At 34.5% G+C, this 19,605-nt stretch overlaps 2 protein-coding genes across 3 annotated transcripts; both read left to right on the top strand.

The window, feature by feature from the left end:
• The first annotated feature begins 3,886 nt into the window (after positions 1–3,886).
• On the top strand, positions 3,887–7,598 carry LOC142540936 (pre-mRNA-splicing factor SPF27 homolog). Of its 2 annotated transcripts, none has more exons than XM_075647416.1 (7): positions 3,887–4,164; positions 4,611–4,786; positions 5,310–5,393; positions 6,534–6,603; positions 6,737–6,870; positions 6,945–6,994; positions 7,234–7,598. In XM_075647416.1, the coding sequence occupies exons 1-6, from the start codon at positions 3,937–3,939 to the stop codon at positions 6,985–6,987; spliced, it is 735 nt and encodes a 244-aa protein (XP_075503531.1). In that variant the 5' UTR covers positions 3,887–3,936; the 3' UTR covers positions 6,988–6,994; positions 7,234–7,598. The 2 variants fall into 2 exon arrangements, with proteins under 2 accessions (XP_075503531.1, XP_075503530.1); XM_075647415.1 differs by having other exon boundaries at positions 7,224–7,598.
• Positions 7,599–12,546: 4,948 nt separating this feature from the next.
• LOC142538549 (alpha-1,3-arabinosyltransferase XAT3-like) lies at positions 12,547–14,224 on the top strand. The gene is made up of 3 exons (XM_075643863.1): positions 12,547–12,776; positions 12,861–12,929; positions 13,020–14,224. The coding sequence occupies exons 1-3, from the start codon at positions 12,647–12,649 to the stop codon at positions 14,222–14,224; spliced, it is 1,404 nt and encodes a 467-aa protein (XP_075499978.1). The 5' UTR covers positions 12,547–12,646.
• Positions 14,225–19,605: the final 5,381 nt, after the last annotated feature.

Below are 19,605 nucleotides of genomic sequence, written 5' to 3'. Positions count from 1 at the left end.
TTTGTTTAATCAAAGCAGGAATTTCACCATTTAGCAGCCCATGATTTCTTGTAAAAAATGATGGTGAAATAAAAAGAAACAAACCTAGACTGGTTATTAATTACCAAGAAATTAATAAGATTCTGGAGTTTGATGGGTATTTTATGCCTAGTAAAGAACATCTAATTAGTTGTATATGAAACGTAAAGATATTATATAAATTTGATTGTAAAACGGGGTTTTATCAGATCTGGATGCAAGAAGAAATCAAAAAATTTACAACTTTCTCTGCACCACAAAGACACTATATCTGGGAGGTATTACCAATGAGATTGGCTAATTCACCTCAGATATTTCAAAAGAAAATGAATAATTTATTTAAAGATTATTTCAAATTTATGTTTGTCTATATTGATGATATTTTAATCCCATCTAAAAATATGGAAGAACATATTAAGCATTTAGAGATTTTCTCTGATGTTTGTAAAAAATAAGAACTGGTTTTATCAGAAAAGAAAGTATTCATTTCAACAAGAAAGATTGAATTCCTCGAAATAGAAATCGACGAATCTTGTATATTTTGCAGGATCATATAGTAGAAAAAGTGCAAAATTTTCTAAACGAGCTAAAAGAAAAGAAACAACTTCAAAGTTTTCTGGGAGTTATTTATTTGGTTGGGATGTTTATAAAAAACCTAGCAAAACACAGGAAAATATTTAGTCCATTATTGAAAAAAGATGCGAAATTTGTATGGACGGAAGAACACACCCAAGGACTTAATCAATTAAAGGAGATTTATAAAATTCTTCCGAAAATGACTATTCTTCAGGATGAAGATGATCTGGTATTATATACAGATGCCAATGATTATTGGTGGATGTCAGTTTTAACAAAGCTCACACTAGAAGGATAACAACCATGCAGATATTGCAGTGGACTCTTCTCAGATGCAGAAGCCATAAAATGGCATATCAATGAAAAAGAATTTTATGCAGTAAAAAGGACTTTTGAAAAATGGTCATTATTTTTACTTGCAAAGAAATTTATTTTACAAGTTGATAATACACTGGTGAAAGTTTCTTGAGGAATATGATAGAATCTAAACCCGAGAAGGCCAGTTTATTAAGATGTCAAGCGTTATGTCAGAATTATGTTTTTGAATTGTGATAATTGAATCTCGTTAAAATATTTTTACAGATTTTTTAACAAGAGATGGACAGCGGTGATATCGATTCCATCATAAAAATGCAGAGGCATTTGAGGGAATACCTTGAAATAATTCAAAACGAGTTCAACAAGCTGGCCTTAAACGCAGAAGTTTCGGGAAGGCTACAACAAGCCGATAAGATAATTGTCTCTGATCGAATCACAAGATGTTTACAGGCTTATACCCAGCTATGGTCTGTAATACAAATGCCTCTCCTCCAAGACATTGAGAAGCCACTGCTTTCCCAAATGGAGAGTTTTCGAGTACATGACTCTATACTTGGAGCAAGGAATTCAAATACCCCTAGCATAAGTGTTAAGTCGGGATCATGTCTAGATGAGTCGGCTGAAACAAAAATTGAGACTCCAGATCCCTATCTCGAGTCCTCAAGTCAACCCTTTTCCTCGGGGATTGAAGAGGGGAATATCAACCTTATACCTATTACTGGCAAGGGTAAATCTAAGGTTGGTACTGATGGAATTACATTTTCTCCATTCTAGGTGTACCAACAAACTTGGGAGAAATTAGAAACAAGAGTGAGCATTAACCCAGCTACAATTAGGGTTGATGTTTCAGGAAAATATCATAGGGTGTGGATAAAACCAAATTCATATCCAAAGGAAGTCAAAACATGGTATGAATTCGGGGTTCTTGCCTCAGTTTATACTACATCACCAACTTCCCAGAAATTTCAGGATTACCTAAATGATCCAGGAATCTGTTCACGAAACTTGGGCAAATAACGACTATTTGTCCAGAGGAAACATTCTGGAGTTATACTTTTTCAGTACAGCCCCAGAACCAGCAGGGAAAGACTCGCACAAAGCCTTTCATTTTACCAAGTTAAGGAGGCCTTATAAAAATATCCAGAAATTTATCAAGGATCCTCTGTAAGAGAAAACACCCCTTGTTGCTTTAATAAATGAAGACGACATTTCCACCAGAAGAGCATGTGGTTTATGTGTATGTCTAACTGAGATGGACAAAGTCAAGTTTTCGTTTAAATTTTATCACAATTCGGTAAACGGGTCATTACTGTTAAATACTATGACATGAAAAACCACAAGTTTTGTAGAAGATCTTTTTTTTTAAAAAAAGAAATCTTCTGTGGAATAACAAACTGCCGGGGAGTAAAGAAACTCGTCGAAAATTCTACAATATGGCTCATGTGAGAATATGGTCAGAACAGATCTGTCCAGAATGTCCAAATCAAAAGCAGCCCGAATTTGGCAAGGGCTTCAGATCTCGGACAAATATGACGCATCTTGCAGAGACATGACCAAGTGATGAAGGACCACAACCACGCTTTCCTCGGGGAAACCAAAAATTTAAGATATCTCGAAAAAATAAGTGGACATGTGACTGCCATCACTTTTCCTTGGGGATAACAAAGTTAAAAGATTCCCCGACTGTAGTTAGTGGGCATGTGATAAACCCACTAAAGGACCAAGAAAACTTGAACCCAAACCACTATAAATAAAAGAGTTAATGAGAACAAGAAAATCACACAAGATTTAAACCGAAATTTGGAACCAAAGAAAATTTATTATACATATCTCAAGGTCTCCAAAAGACGGATTAAGGCAACAAGAAAACAGCTGGTGATCTTCAAATATCTATACAAACTTCTGAAAAACACCTTCAAAGATCTATACAAACTTCTGAAAGAAGTGGGTAACGAAATCTCAGCTGATATTATCCAGACCCATATCTACTATTTATGCCAGGAGATAAAACTGGATGAACAAGCTGTTTCTAGATTAATAATTTAGGAAAAAGACAACTCAAGAATAGTGGAAGGATCACTGAACAATCCACTCAACAACCCACTCAAGAGATAGTGTCAACCACAGCTGGAAGACATTAACATTATGGCAAGACTTTGAAGTCCAGAAAACAAATACATAAGGGGCTTCTATAAATAAGAAGGAAGATGAAGGCATCATTCAACCTCTTCATTTTCATTCAAAACATTGTAATATTTTATCTTTTAGTTTATGTGTGTTTTAATTTCGACTACTATAAGTAGCTAAACAAGATTCTCTTCCTCTACAGGAGGTTACTATGTAATAATAATTTGTTATGTTTGAATAAAAAGTCCAAGGCTTTTGCCTCTCTCATGTATTAGTTTCAAATTGAACTAATTTACTCTACACCCTGAGGTAGAAAACGAAACAGGGTTGTACTAAGTCCTGTTGAAGGAATATGCGTCAGAAACCATCGGTTGCGATTGTGTGGTTGGACTGTGAGGAGCAGTCTGTAAAATTTGGTGGATATAACCCGACAGTACTCTGGTAAAAAATGTAAACTGTTCAATTTATTATACGGAAGCATAATGAGCCATTTATAAAAAAAATTGATCATTTGCGCATGTATATAGGTCGAAAACCTTGCATATCTGTATGTCTTAGGGTTATATGCACATGCTCGATATGTATGACAATGCCACGTACCAAAATCATAAGAATTAAGGACGTTTTTGAAAATTTTAGAAAAATGAGGAGTTTTAAAACAAAAATTTAGAGGGACAAAGAGTAGAGAGAAAGTTGAATTTAGAAAAATAGAGTGATTACAAATTTCTCATAATTGAATTAACTATTTTAAGTATTACACATAAAGTTAATATAATAATAATTAATTTCGTACATATATTTTTATTATAATATTAATAATACGATTATTATTGCTGAAAATGCCACCCATAGGGTTAGCGTTTTGTTGAAGAGTTTGAGAATTGATTTCGTCCGGATATGGCGACGGCAAACGGCGGTGACACCGATGTTCTGATGCTGGAGGCCCCCCCTTCGAGTTCTCCGGCGGAGATTATCGATGCTCTACCGTACATAGACGACGACTATGGAGATCCGACAGTTAAGGAAGAGGTGGATCGCTTGGTGGAAGAAGAGATGCGGCGCAGCTCCAAAAAACCTTCCGACTTCCTCAAAGGCCTTCCTCCTCTCCCAAAGTTCAATTTTCAGGTCTACTAGACTACAAATTTCTTTACATCAGCTCTTGTTTATGTGGGAGAGTAAGTGGATTTTACCAGATTTGACCGGTTAGCGAAATTTTATCGGCATCAACGTCGTTGTGGTTTCTAATCGAGTGAGAAAATTTCTTGGAAAGGTTTCTTGGTTTTTTGACTTTGAACTGTCTTTAGTTTCAACTAATTAATCTTACGTTAATCATTGGATATACTTAGATAGCTGATAATTTAGATAGTGAATGCTGCATTTTGGTGCAATGAGTTGTGACTTTGTGACTTTATGATAAGTTTTAACGTAATACTTCAGCTTTACGTTAAAACTGTTTTCTATCTGTTGCAACTCTTTATGTCCCGTTCAAAGTTTTCATTTTTAGTGGAGTTGATAATGTGTCACATACATTCACATAAATTGATGCTACCACCATATGCTGCATGTTGCAGGATCATCCGATGCTTGCTAGGGAATATGAGAGGGTCAGAGCTGGGAAGCCTCCAGCGCAAATGGATACATCCAGATATGGTCTTGAAGTGCCACCAGTGAACAAGCGGAATGATGATACCGCATGGAAGCAGGCTGTTCGAAAAGCGCAGCGTTTGTTGCAGCATCAAGTGATCAGGTATACTGTAGTCAGAACTAAATTGTCTGGATGACATCAATCAAGATTTGATGATATTTTGTGGAAGTTTGTTACTTATCAAGTGCTTAAGTTTTTTGGGAGATGACTAACTAAATTGATTTGAAGGGTTTAACTTTTTGACTTGTGGGATAAGGGTTTGTCTCGTTGGGCCGAGTTCTAATAACATGATTGTGCTACTGTTGGCCCAGTCCTACTGACAAAATACATGAGAGTGGAACACTGGAAGTGCAGATTATCCTTTTCATGTTCAAATAATTGCCTTCTCCAAAGGGGGGGGATGCACGAATTTATCATTAATCCGGTTGAATTTTGAAGCTTTCTTTATTTTCCTGAGCCTCTTTGTGATGCAATCTATGGGCATTTACATTCATAAAAAACCGCATTCCGTCTTGTACTGGAAACATATTCACTTCTTATATGCATGTAATACGACATCTCGACATCATGTTCTTTTATATAAACTCGATAAATTGTATGATTATTATTATTCTTGTTGTTGTAGGATAGAAAATTTAGACCTGATGTCAAAGCATGGGCCAGACATTTGGAAGTCGTATAATCAACAGCTGGAAGCATGTTTATCAAGGTGTGGTCCGCATGATTTTTCTGTTCTAATTCTTTAAACATCTAGTTGCCATTTGTTTGTTCCAATTATGTTTTTAATCCTGTTAGTTTCTCAATCACTTTTTATCCCTTTATTTATGGCATTTTGGTATATATCTGCCACCGAGAACGGACCATTAGTGTTACATGTGGTGTTTTAAAATGATGTTTCAGAAAGACTTCTCTAAGTGGATCTCTTGGGTTTACTCGTTTGCCATGTCTGACATTTTGGTTAGTAAAGAAGAATGTAAAGTAATTGCTGACAGAGTCTATGGTGATGAACTATAGTTTGGAGATTTTGATTATTTGGGTTTAGGGCATAATTGCTTTGACTAATTACAACATTACTAGCGACAGAGAATGGTAATTGTTTGTTCAGGGAAGAATAATCAAGTAATCTTTACGTTGAGATATTTACGAGGGTTCCACATCAGTGGACATTTTCTGACAACATGTGCATTAACGTGCAAAATTTCTACCTTGAGGATTGTATATCTTTCTCAGAGTTTTTAGACTTGTAGCTGCTGCAACCCACGGAAAATTTATTGGACTTAGTATTGGAAATCATTAATAATGCTATCACAAACTTGTGCATGCTTTTATCTATGCTGCGAGCTATGTTCGCTAGAATTTTGCTGCATCACAAAAGCAATTAATAGTGAAGGCTCATATAGTGTGAGATCTTAAATGGCTAAAAGGACGCATAGTGCTGTTAATAGGGTGGTATGATCCTTGTTAAATCCAGAAGAGGAGAGAAGTAAAATTCTTCCAACCACATCGTGGAGATGATAAACCAGTTACTCATGCCAATGAAGAGGCAAGACATTGTTTCAGTCATTACTAAAAAAAGTGAACTATCATATCTATGTTCTAAGAAGGTTCTAGTGAAAAGCGTCGTAGGGCCTTATGGAGAGATGATAAGTAGTACATTGATGCTACATTATCACGTTTGAAATTAAATTTACTTTTCATGCTGTAGGAAATTAATCACGAGTTTAATTTTTGTATAGCTAATACTAAAGAGGATTTATGTTATGATGTCTCATTGAGGCGTTAATTTTAACATATAGCTATTACTAAAGAGGGTTATTGTCGTGACCCTGAATTTTGGTATCCATGTCAGAATCCAGTCAGAAGTTATGGACCTCAATGGGAAGATTGAGTCAGTTAACCGAGAGAGGAAATATCACCAGGTAATTGAAAGGATTTGCCATTTAGGTTCTCTGAACTCTACCATGGTGGAAAGAAAGCTGAACATACTGCAAAAATATTTTTTATTGGCTTTTATTCATACGTGTTGTTAATGCTAATTCTGGAATTGGTCAGCAAAATACTGCTTATGAACTCACTGCTTTATCCACACAATGGAGGGAGCTTTGTTTGAAAAACATTGAAATCCAAACGGCATGTGCTGAAATTGAATCACACATTCAAGAATTGAAGAATGAGGCTGCTCAGAGGTAAATAATGTTCTGTTGCTTCAGTTTTCATATACTCAAATTTTATGAAAGCGGTTCTTTTTTATAATATTTAGCGGCTGGAATTTGGAAGCAAATGTTGAGAATGGCCCTGCTTGAAAACAAGGTTTGATTCACCCTTCTGGACTCCGTTGTTTTGGTGTATTTTACAGATTTTGGTACCGTATTTTTTTTTGTGGCAAGAACCATGGGTAGAGAGCCGGCCGGCTAAGGATATATTTATGCAGATGGTTTACTTATAATTACATTCTGTACATTTGTGAAAATATATTTTCTCGAATTAGTTATTCATATTTTGTTAATAAACATATTCGTTATGTGAAACTCACGAGCAGGTCCATGTAGATTGTTAATCCAAAAGTTGCCAATTGAAGTGGTCTTGGTATTGACATTGGATCTCTACTGATCTTTCTCCGATAACGGTATGAGTTGCTGTACTGTATTCTATATACCCTTGGTTATATGTTCGATCTTCTATGCACACAAACTAGTCTTTGAATTTGGTTCAGCAGAGCCTCTCTTTTGGAACTTGAAATGAGAACTCAAGAAGTCGTATGTTTCGTCATTTGTCATGTGGAAATCATTGTTGTATATGCCTTTAACATCAATTGAAACTCCGAAAACAAATTTTTAAGCTATGTGAAAGTCTTAACATTGGATTCGAAGTACTAATACATCATCGCAGCAAAGGTTCGCAAACACGTGCACTATACCATCGCTATCGCAATATGACCATTATGAGTTCCAACCGATGTTACGAGTTCAAACATAAAGAGACAATACCATGCGGTATCGAAATAGGATAAGAAAATTATGAACAATACTGGGAGACGATAATATGGATATTGAGAAAGAAGTGAAGAAAAACCAAAACCAAATTCTTGGTTGATTTCTTCAATCAGGTGAAGAGAAGACAAATAAGTCAATAGTATATGTCCGTTCTGGGGTTTTCATAGAACACCAAGGATATCGAATGTTAGGTATTGCGTCGACACTTCACTTTTTTTGGAGTACATAATCGGATTACTTGTGTGATAATTGAAAATGTCGATGTGTGTAATGTCACGTTAATACTAATATGACTAAAGAATCAACAAAAAACAAATGTGCAGGAGTATGACTCCACTTTATTAAGTTAAATGACAACAGAACTTAAATGAGTATTTTCCCTTGAGTATGTCAAACATGACAATAATTGACAGTTAATATCATACTTGTCATTATTAATTTGCTTTAATACAAATTTATATACATAATTTGGGAATTTTTGTTATTTTTATATGCTTTATGTTAGTTTTAAATAATTATTATTCTGCTACTACTTTTTAAGATAATAATCTTTGATCATATTGGATAGTGGATACGATTGAAATATAATCGTTATTTATGTTAAATATGGTATTTGAATTAATTATTTATTTGATTGATTGATATTTTTACTTATATTTTAGAAGCATTTGACAACCAAGAGGTACCTGATACCTTACTGGAGAAGAACCCATTATATCTCTGAAAAGTACATTTGTATTGATATTTGATTTCATTTTTTATATGTTAAAGTATACATTTTTCTAGAAATTTGTTTGAACCAATTTAGAATTTGTTTGTGTTTTTAATAAAAACATGTATTTTTATTGCAAATGTTATGTTATGAGCTGGTGTCTACATTAATTATCTACAAAATATTGTATTCTTAATTATTAAATTTGATATTATACACTGATAAATTTGATATTAAATATTGGTATTTTTAAGTATTCACAATTTTTTTTAATAAAAAAATGCAACCAAAAAATTAAAGTTAAATAAATAAATAAAGAGTAGGTCTCTTGTGAAACGTTTTCATGAATCTTTATCTGTGAGAAGGGTCAATCATACCGATATTCATAATAAAAGGTAATACTCTTGGCATAAAAAGTAATATTTTTTTATGGATGACCCAAATAAGATATCGATCTCACAAAATATGATCCGTGAGATCGTATAACATAAATTTTTGCCATAAATAAAAATGAATGATGAGATGAGAAACTTCTCATAAGCTGACAAAGAATTCCTGTTTATAGGTCATTTTCTTCTCAACCTTCAAATGATACTCTTAAAATGTGTAATCTTGTATACAGTTCATCATCATTTTATAATTAACTATTTTATTACTAAAAACTAATTGAACATTGTATTCAAATAATATAAGAAGTCAACTCTAAGTATAATTTTTATTTTAATTTGGTTAATGAAATAATATTGTCACAATTTGAATATTCTCCACTACTTGGTCGCATACCATATCAACCGACAAACAATATCAAGAATTTTGATATTTAAAAAATTTTGCCATGACAATTAGTTCTCAAACAATTTTTGACATTATAATTAGTTCTCGAACACGATATCTCGTACATTAAATTTTTTTCCCCATTACATTTAAATTAGTTTCATGATGATGGATTCAGTTCTAATCGACATTCTTGGCTTCATTTATTTAAGAATGTTGGTGTACATGTACTGTAATGTCCGGAAATTTAATCCTAATAATCTGTAATTATTGATTTATAATCTGATATGATTATGAGAGGATTAATCGGGACACGATTTGATTCAGCATGTGAGATCGAATGTGCGAGGACAGTACCATCGGCGCACATGCGCGACATGAGACGCGCACATGCGCGAAATGGGCAGAGCATATGCACGAGCTATGCATGAGGTCGAGTACCAAGACAGTAGGTCTCGCGCATATGCGCGAGCTGCCGAGGAAATAACTTGTGGCAACAGTAGGTCTCGCGCATATGCACAGGTTAAGACACACATATGCGCGAGGCATGCAAACGGAAAAATTGACATTTGGCTTATAGTGCAACGTAGGTATATATATGTATATATATCAAATTATCATAATTCATCAGAGTAATCCGTAGGAAATCGAGAAATCTTCGGGGGAAGTGTGAAAATTCTTACGCCTTTTGCGAAAGATCCGCCCGTTAGAATTTGAATCCGACTTCAGTACTGTGTTCCTATTAACGCAGGCTACAACTGGACGTAAGTTTTATGAAGTTTTGGTATCATTTGAAAATATGATGTTGTAGGAATTTGATAGGATTCATATATGATCTTGACATATTAGACATCATAGAATCGAAGTCAGATTAACAAACAGATTGATTATGGAATTGTTACGATTTCCTGAAGTTAATTGACTGAGATATGACATCTGATTGTATTGGTATTGATTCTGAATTGAGGGAATTATTATCCGGTAATGTTATATTGATGGAGATACTGAGATTGTGCCGTTATACCGTTGATTTGAATTAAATCCAGATTAATCAGAGTCAGTGTTGAATTGGGAATGAAATATTGATATTATGATTCTCAATATGTCGTTTCAGATTTACAGAGACAGTCTTGAGTTCAGAACTGATATTGCTTCAGACCGAGACTACAAACGAAAGGTATAAGTCAATGTGGTATTGGGAGATCAACTTGAGTCGGTTTAGACTTGAGTTTCCCTAAATCACATACTTTACTTTATTGCATTGATATTTGCATTGATTTGATTGATGTACTTGTTCTCTTGAATTATAGATAGCAGGTATTAGACGAGTAATCTTGTGACAGAAGTGCCTGATAGTGGCGGGATCGCCATGGGCACATTGCACGATGTCACAAGATAGTATAGAAATCTTGGGACAGATGTGCCTGATAGTGGCGGGATCGCCACGGGCACATGGGCACATTGCACGATGTCACAAGATAGGATATTGGCGATAGGGCCACAGTCCATGACGGTTAGGTCAGGACACTGGATGTTTGGTTATATCGACGTGGATAGAACTGGAGTCTTTTCTATTACTGTTGGCCGATATAGGAATACACACATCTGGAAACCGGGATCCCTAGACTAGGATTGAGTCTAGTCTGAGTCGTGGAGTCACGAGTATTGTCGACAGTTTGATATTGATTATATTTCAGCTTTTGATATATATTGCTGTTATCTATCCATGCTTTTATGTTTATCATATGATTGCATGTTTCGTTGATTTATACTGGGATTATATTGTCACCGGAATTATCCGGTTGTTGTCGTGTTTGTATGTGTTCATGACAACAGGTGGGACAGGTTCAGGGTCCAGGAGATGAGGAGAGATCGTGATTAGAGTGGAGGCTCCGGACTTGGATTAGAGATCGGGTTTGGACACTTGAGATTAGTTGTTAAACCTTAGTTGAATAAATGTATGTGGTACATGACTTGTACTTTTATACTGAGATGTATATACGTTTTATTTCACTACGTTCCGCATTTTAAAAAAAAAAAATTTTAGACCCTGTTTTCTAATTGTTTAATTAGTCCCAATGATGAGTATGAACATGATTAGCGTCCGGGTCCCCACATGTACACACTTAAATATATATATATATATATATATATATATATATATATATATATATGAAATAATATTGTAAATGTACGTAAAACGTGTTCCCATAATCCAGATTTTAAAATTATATATGTTCTAATATATAATTAAATTAGAGAAAATTTCCATTTCAATAGGAAATGAGAACAAACACTTTCAACGACAAGTAATTATAAATAAAGAATCTGTTACATATATAATAGATTATTACTGATATCATTGTCCAGCTTAAAAATTTTTGTTAATCATAAAATAGACATAGGACCATCTTTGTAATCCACAATTTTTAATTAAAACATTTCTTAGTAACTTTATATCATGTATATAAATTATGATAAAAATTGATTAGCTTCTCCAATCTCTAAATCGAATCAAATTAAAAAGGAGTAAAAGAATTCATTAGATTGAAAAATATCTTGAGTTTTCTTTAATAATCGTTTCTTTTATTTCTTTGCTTCTAACAATTGTAAATTGTTCCACTCTAGATTAAATATGTACGTTTATGATTGTCTCATTAAATTAATTAACATATCTTTAATCACAAAAACTTACGTGAGACCATCTCACATGTAAATTTTGTGATAAATGTTTTCGACCAATAAAAAATATTAATTTTCATTGCATGAACCAGATTACCTGTCTCACAATAAAACTACTCATCTTTAATTAGTTTAATTTTTGTCACCATACATTGTATATCTCCTTCGACCAACATTTTTAGTACACTAACTTGTCATATATTGAGTTTTGGTCCACTAATTGTTCAGAGTTTTATTTTAGTATACCAGTTTTTGATACAGCGTCAGTATTTTCCGATGTCACATGATTATTCTAACGAATTAGGACTAAAAGCCAAATAAAATAAAATCAAAACCAAAGTTTGAATATTTCATAAATCAAAACCCAAAATAAAATACGTTAGTGGGAAAAAAAATAATTTTCAACATACTATATTTCTTGGAATGTTTAGGACTTTAATCCTAACTCTAATTTGAATCAAATTAATAACATTTGCTCTTATACCAATTACAAGACTACAACTAAATAATATAATTGATAATTAATTACATAGCTCATTTAACATGGCACACACCAAACCATAGCCATTATTATTGTTTAAATATGCCCACAAATAATTAAAATTCTATATTATATTTATGCAGTCCTCAACAACAATGTGTATATATTTAGAATTATAAAAGTTCAAAGAACTAGTATTAATTAATGTATAGCTTCTTCATCAACTAAATGATCATTTTCTTCGTCTAGAATTCGAGCTACATTGGGTAGCCTGACTTTGGCTCATTTCGATCTTTGATCGATATATACATATATTGAAGATGTATGATCCCATTATCGCGAAAAGTTTCACTCGATATGATCGCAAGCGACTTGGGTGTTGTGCATTCATCATGTTCACAATCACCATATGCTCAACTTTCTGGCCTCGTCTGCATCCCTTCACATCTAGTAAGTAGTAAGTGTATTTCGTTTCGTTCGGTTGTGTATATTGGAATGCTCGTCTTGATATACGAATGTGTGTCATTTCCACAGCTATTGATCATGGTGTCAACTTGCCATTGTCAATGAATGCTATGCTTGAAATTACTTCCGAGTCAACAGGTGAATACATATAAGGAATGTTCTTTAATGATCATCTCGTAGACTCGTGAGTCACAATTTATAAATGTGTTTTTTGTCTTGAATTTTCAGAAGTTGAAATGAAGAAAATGGATCCCGTCTGCAGAATCTTGGAGGCGGATGCAGATTATTGTGAGATGGAAGGAGATATAAGGATTGATGCCAATTCCTCCACCATATTTCTTGTAACATCTGCCGAAAATATCGTTGGAAATTCGACCACTTCATGGAGTATACAGCCTTATCCCAGAAGGGGAATTCATTATATCAAGAAATGGACTGTCAAAATTGTAGGAAGTATCAATAACATCCCCAAGTGTACTGAAAATCATAAATCTCCTGCCATACTCTTCTCGACTAGTGGATTTGCAGGAAACCTTTTCCACGATTTTGCGGATTTGATACTTCCATTGTACACAACTTCCTTTGATTTCAAAAAGGATGTGCGGTTTCTGGTGAGTGATTACCAGTCTTGGTGGCTGTCGAAATACCACGAAATACTCGAAAAGTTCACTAGACATGAGATTTTAGCCATTGATGGACAGAAACGAGTACATTGCTACAAGAAAATGGTTGCTGGCCTGAACTTTCACCAAGAACTCATCATAAATCCATTATTACTCGAATCAAATCAAACCCAATCCAGTCTTTCAATGAGCAACTTCAGACGACTCATGCAAGAAACGTATTCCTTAAAGAGAACACATGCTATGGTTATTCGCAACACAACAGGTACGGGAGATAACTTGACAGCACGCCGCAGGCCACGTATCATGATCATAACGAGGAATAGAACACGAATCCTCATGAACCAAAATGAAGTCTTTCAGACTGCACAGGAGCAAGGCTTTGAGGTCGTCTTAGCAGAGGCACAAAAATCGACTAATCTATCAAGATTTGCACGACTTGTGAATTCGTGCGACGTGCTGATGGGAATACACGGAGCTGGTTTAACCAACATGGTTTTCTTGCCTGAAAACGCTGTCGTAATTCAAGTGGTTCCTCTAGGGGCTATGGATTGGTTAGCTAAACATGATTTTGGAGACCCTTGTGTTGATATGAAGTTGAAATACTTGGAATATAAGATAGGATTGAAAGAGAGTTCTTTGAGTTTGAGGTACTCAAGTGATGATCCAGTTTTGAAAGATCCATTATCCATTCACAGAAAGGGATGGGGTGAATTGAGATCCACTTACTTGGAAAATCAGAATGTCACCATTGATATTGGCATGTTTAAAAGTACATTAGTTGAAGCACTCAAGCTTCTAAGTCATTGAAGAATATGATAATGTCATAATCTTGTGAAAATGTACAAATTTTTTAGTGATTTCGCTGCATCTTGAGGAAGTTTTTTACTGTAAAAAACTGATTTCCGAATGGGTTTATGAACAGACGTTTATATATGAAAGTTTGATCACTAAAAAAACTAAGAGGGTTTCTTGTATTGACCATCGAAATGCTTTAGATTAATATTTCCTTTTTAGAACCAATATAAGCTGAATGGGGAGAAAGGATGTCTACGGTGTACAATATCATACTGTACACTATAGAGTCGTTGGATCATGTGGACCTCACGTTATATGAAACACCTTGTACAGATAACCATCTTTCGGCTAACCTTGCATCCTCCATCCATCAAGACTGAGGCTTAGATTATGACAAAGAAGTAGCTTTAGTCGCTGGATAAAAAGACTTTTACTCCATCCTATCGAAGTCTTATCACTTTTATGCCTGGTATCACATTGACTACTCCTAATATTGGAAGAAATCTGATCCATCATTTACTAGGAATAATAAAAATAGAATATGACATGCCGATTTTCGTCGTCAAGTGCACCCAAGAGAGCGCAACTAGGAGGTGAGTTGGATACACAACACAATGTTGTGCACTATAGAGTCGTTGGATCATGTGAACCCCATATAAAGTCAACTTGATTCATCGGCAGTATTGTGCATTACACTGGATCCAAGATCACAAATAGGCCAACACACAAAATAAAAAATACAGTTTTCTCATTAAATAACATAGTTTCCTAACAAACATGAAATATAACATAATCGGTTAACGACGGTTGTTCCTTATGTGGAGGAATTTCTAAAACTGATTTTAAAATGTGGCAACAAAAGATGTTTTTAGTCAATGTTAATCCGACTTAAATGATTATTAACTAAAGATGTCCAATTGAGAGTAGATACTGTATATTCAACTCCTTATGTCATTACGCACCAGATTCATACAGAAGGCAAGAGTACACGAGCAGGGGCGGATGGTGTACATGGCAATATCCTACTTTTGCCGACAAAATATAATGTTGTCCAAACTACTTTAATAGTCTATTTAAATTAGTGGTTTTTAACATTTTAATATCCTTCAAATTGCAGCTTTAGTTTGTGAAGATGTGGAGACTTTAAAGTTGAGATTTTGGGAAAATTAGAGAGCTAATCAAGGCTTTGAGTTTTAATTGACTCTTATATTTAAAAAATATTTATTTTAGTAATATTTTACGGTTTTATTCAATTATGACATTTATTTTATTTTATTAACCATGCAAGTTGCATAAATAAAATTATTGGATATACTATAGGTACCATGATGTTTGCCTCTCAACATAAGATCATGAAACTCATTAGGAAGCATACAGTAAATTCCAAATATGTTCTTAATAGATTCAGCAGCCTAAAATAAAGATAAATGTCGTTTGAGCTTGAGTCTATCATCTTTTATGGAAATTTCATGTTTCAAAGGTAAGCACATAAAGATGTCCATTGATACAGATGTGTGATCGTACTGTGGTTGCAGATTTGATTGAGATATACGAGTTGAATGGACCGTAGTGTACGCTAACCATAACTTAAAATTCATGCAGACACTATCAGTAATACCTAGAGAATCATGGGTCAATGCTACTAGACGCTCTAACCATAATCCGATAGGTGCAATCAGACTGCAGTTTAGACGTTCTTGGTCAAATGATTGATGAAAAGAATGAGGCTAATTAGGGTAAGCACGAATTGCAGTAAATGTTATTCTGAATCATACAAAGTTGTGAACCAGTGGCTACCTATATATCTGATCTATTGAGGGTCACACATGTATTTGATTATGTGTTATCGTTGAGATAGCCAAGTTCAAGGAGTTGAATTTGACGATTGTAGTTTGATAGAAATCAAACAAATTGTTTATAAAGGAGTTTAAAAGTTGATTTCATATAATGAAAAATGTGGAAGTTAACTTAACAGATAATTAAGTGAGAACAGTGGAACTGTCTGTTTTAGTGAAAAAGTTCAAAAAAACAGACATCTGCAAAAAATGGATCAGTTAAAAAAAATTTACTTCGAAATTTTCATTTTTCATTTTATTATCGAGATTTGTAACCTCGATACATCGGCATTATCTAACCGTCGATCAGGATTATAATGTGCTCACAATTATTTATTTAGTAAATTTGAAATCTATAAATTAAATAATAATATGAAACATCTGCCCTTTTTATTGCTTTAAAAGTACTAGAAATTTTTTTTAAAACACTCAATTTTCGACCATACACATAAACCTCATGAAAATATTTTACCCTTTTAAAATAAAACATCATCCAACTAGCATTTTAAAAATCAAGTGCAATAGTCATAAAATGAAATCGTCAACTGTTTTGCCCAACCTAAAAAGCAATAAGTTTGAAAAGTATAGCTCATACTAAACCTCTCAAAAATCCCTCAAAAAGCATAAATAAATAGTCTTAAAATCTTTAACATAAATCATGAGTCATAAGTCGTAAATGCGGAAAAAGTAGAAGCGCTGGTCCTCGGGTTGTGTGCGCCTTCAGTCCAGTCAAATCGTCTGTCAAGACCTCCCTCAACCTCACCTGCATCCATCACACCTAGTGAGTCTAAAGACTCAACACACCATCATATTTATAGCAAGTAATACGTAATACAGTCAACATATAACAGTGAAAAATACTTGTACTTAAAATATCGTTTTCATGAAGATGCATAAACTTCAAACATGAACATTTTCGTAAATCTTTTTATGATGCATGAACTTTAAATAAACATTTTCATAATGATGCATCAACCTTAAGCATAAACATTTTCATGATATGCATAACATAAACCTTAACCTTTTCCTTTTTCCTCAACATGACATGACATAAAACATTTTTCATGATCATAAACATTTTTCCTTTTTCTTTTTCCTTTTCCTTCGTTGAATTCAGATCGTTAATTGTGACTTTCCTCAAACCTCAAAAGTCGATGGATCCATCTACATGTAACCACAGTACTGGGCGGCGGGGATATCAGCGACACTTTCACCCGTCAACTGAGCCTTGGCCTATCCTCTTTCGAATAGAAATACGATCGTTGGGGCTCTCTCTGGGGCCTTCTCCCATAAGTGGGCTCCCTCTGGGGCCTTCTCCCCTCACGATATTCTCATTCTTACCTCAAACCTCATATCCTCAATGGTAACAATAGAAGTACGATCGTCGGGCTCCCACTTGGACCATAACCCTCATGATATCTCCAATGTAACAACGTAATAGTCACAATTACTTCACTTCCTTCAACGTTTCTTATTCTCATCACTTTATAAAATCATGCATTACATATAATTTTGTTTGTGAAACCAAGCATGCAACATGTCTTTTAAATGTCAACCTTAAATCATAAAAATCCATGGATATTTAAAAATCATAATTTAACATATTAAAATCGTAAACATCCATAAATATTTGAAATGACATTTTAACCTCAAAACATTTAAAATAACATTTTGACATATTAAATCATAAGCATATAAAATTTCCTAAACATTTAAAATATCATTTTAACCTATAAAATTCCATAAAGATCCATAACTATAGAAAATAATCATATTAGCACATAAAAAAGCATTCAGGGCACTGCCATGACGTTTACTAATTTTAGGTGTAAAAAGACCGTTTTACACCTGGACGTAAAATTTCACGTTTTTGACTTTTTCTTAATTTCATTGACTCTAACATGTCCCAAATAATTATTTAAGCTTACACGAATTTTTCCATAATTTTATTTATCTTAAATATTAGACTTTTTCATTTATCTTTAACTAATTGTTTTGACGGTGTTTTAATCCCCAAAAATCCCAAACTTTATATAAAATTTCTAAATTCAAAAGTTAGTCTTTTTATATTATTTTAGCCCTTATGAACCATGACTCGACCCCCGTGAGCCGTTTTTCAATTTTTATTAGTTAAAAACCCTAATTTGACACCATTTGACACCTAAACTTCGACCTCAAGCCAACTTTCGATTTTCACGAGTTACCCCCGAACTACGTTGATCCAAAACCTGACCAACATCCTAAAGTACCCTACTGGACCCTTAGACCACTTAGAAACCCATCCCAAACCCAAAAACGTGAGCCCCCGAATCACCCCTATGCTGGCCGAGACCCCTCTAGTGATAGGACTCTACAATATGAGCACTTAGGAACTTGCCGACACCTTAGCACCCGAACCACCCTCTAGCACACTTACCTTGGACCCTGACGACTTGCCCTAGCCCAGCCCATAAGCCTTGGGACGAGCCCTCCCCCCGCTGGCAGCTTGCACTTTTTTGCGCAGGTGGTGCGCGTTTTTCGCATGCTAGGACTCTTTCCCCAGTCCCTAACTCGGGTGCTAGCCTGTCTAGGACCCTCCCCTCGATTGAACCAACCCCTGACCGAGCCCTGGCCCCAAGCCGTGACTCCCCTGCCCTCACACCAAGGAACCCGATCACCCTTAGCCCCATGACAGCAACTCACGGTTTTCCTGATTTCTTTTGTTTTCTGCCGTGATTTGTTGATTGGTTAGGACTCCAGTTCATATGAAAGCTTTGCTTAAACATAATATGACATCATGGCAGCCCCTTAACATGCCTAGAACAAGTTTTTGGATCAAACCTCATGAAGATAATACATGCAAGTGCAGTATTTCGAAAATACAGAAAAATGGCTTCATGTTCTTCATGCATACAATATTTAAAAAATATTATGATATGATGGATGAGAAAAGGAGATGTATGGCGTGCCTTTGCGTTTTATACGTACGAAATAACGTTGACGACGGAGAACGGGACGAAACATTTGGCTTGTCTTCCTTAGAACCCCACGAATTTCTCTTCCAAAAAGTTGGGAGTGTAGTGCCGTGTGTGTTGTGAGTTGGGAGAGATTTTTTCAGAATTAAAAGTTTGTGGCCGTGAGTTTGATGCAAGGTGTAGGGTTTTAGGAGCTTTAATATAGTATAAATATACTAATTAAATTACCATCTAGGCTTTAGGCCTATTAAACCTTTAAATTAAGCTCATTAGTCTTAATTAGGATTTAATAAAATTTTAACAAAGTTTTTGTTTAAAATAATTTGTGAATTTATTAGCCGGGTTGCCAAAAAGCTCGCATTTTTATTGAAAAACCAACACCGATATAATTTACGTCCTGGCATATAAAATCACCTCAAAATCCCTTATTTTCAAAAATAATAAAAAAACATCACCCTTAATTTAAATAATTAAAAACAATTAACCAATAAAAACATTTTCGATTTTTCAGCCCTCGGTCTCCGTTCCTCGATCGCAACTCGAATAACCTTTAAAAATATATTTTAATGCAATCATGTAGAAAATATCTTTTAAACATGCAAAT

The sequence above is a fragment of the Primulina tabacum genome, chromosome 3, assembly GCF_025594145.1.
Source record: "Primulina tabacum isolate GXHZ01 chromosome 3, ASM2559414v2, whole genome shotgun sequence".
Classification (NCBI taxonomy): Eukaryota; Viridiplantae; Streptophyta; class Magnoliopsida; order Lamiales; family Gesneriaceae; genus Primulina; species Primulina tabacum.
The sequence above is the reverse complement of the archived record's forward strand: the minus strand, read 5'-3'. Positions and strand labels throughout refer to the sequence as shown.

Bases quoted from the DNA above. Each gene is read 5' to 3' on its own strand.
- LOC142540936 (XM_075647416.1), top strand. From the start codon at position 3,937: ATGGCGACGGCAAACGGCGGTGACACCGATGTTCTGATGCTGGAGGCC. The intron at 4,787-5,309 runs GTATACTGTAGT...TTGTTGTTGTAG, and splicing joins TTGCAGCATCAAGTGATCAG to GATAGAAAATTTAGACCTGA. The intron at 6,871-6,944 runs GTAAATAATGTT...TATAATATTTAG, and splicing joins AAGAATGAGGCTGCTCAGAG to CGGCTGGAATTTGGAAGCAA.
- LOC142538549 (XM_075643863.1), top strand. From the start codon at position 12,647: ATGTATGATCCCATTATCGCGAAAAGTTTCACTCGATATGATCGCAAG. The intron at 12,777-12,860 runs GTAAGTAGTAAG...TCATTTCCACAG, and splicing joins TCTGCATCCCTTCACATCTA to CTATTGATCATGGTGTCAAC. The intron at 12,930-13,019 runs GTGAATACATAT...TTGAATTTTCAG, and splicing joins AATTACTTCCGAGTCAACAG to AAGTTGAAATGAAGAAAATG.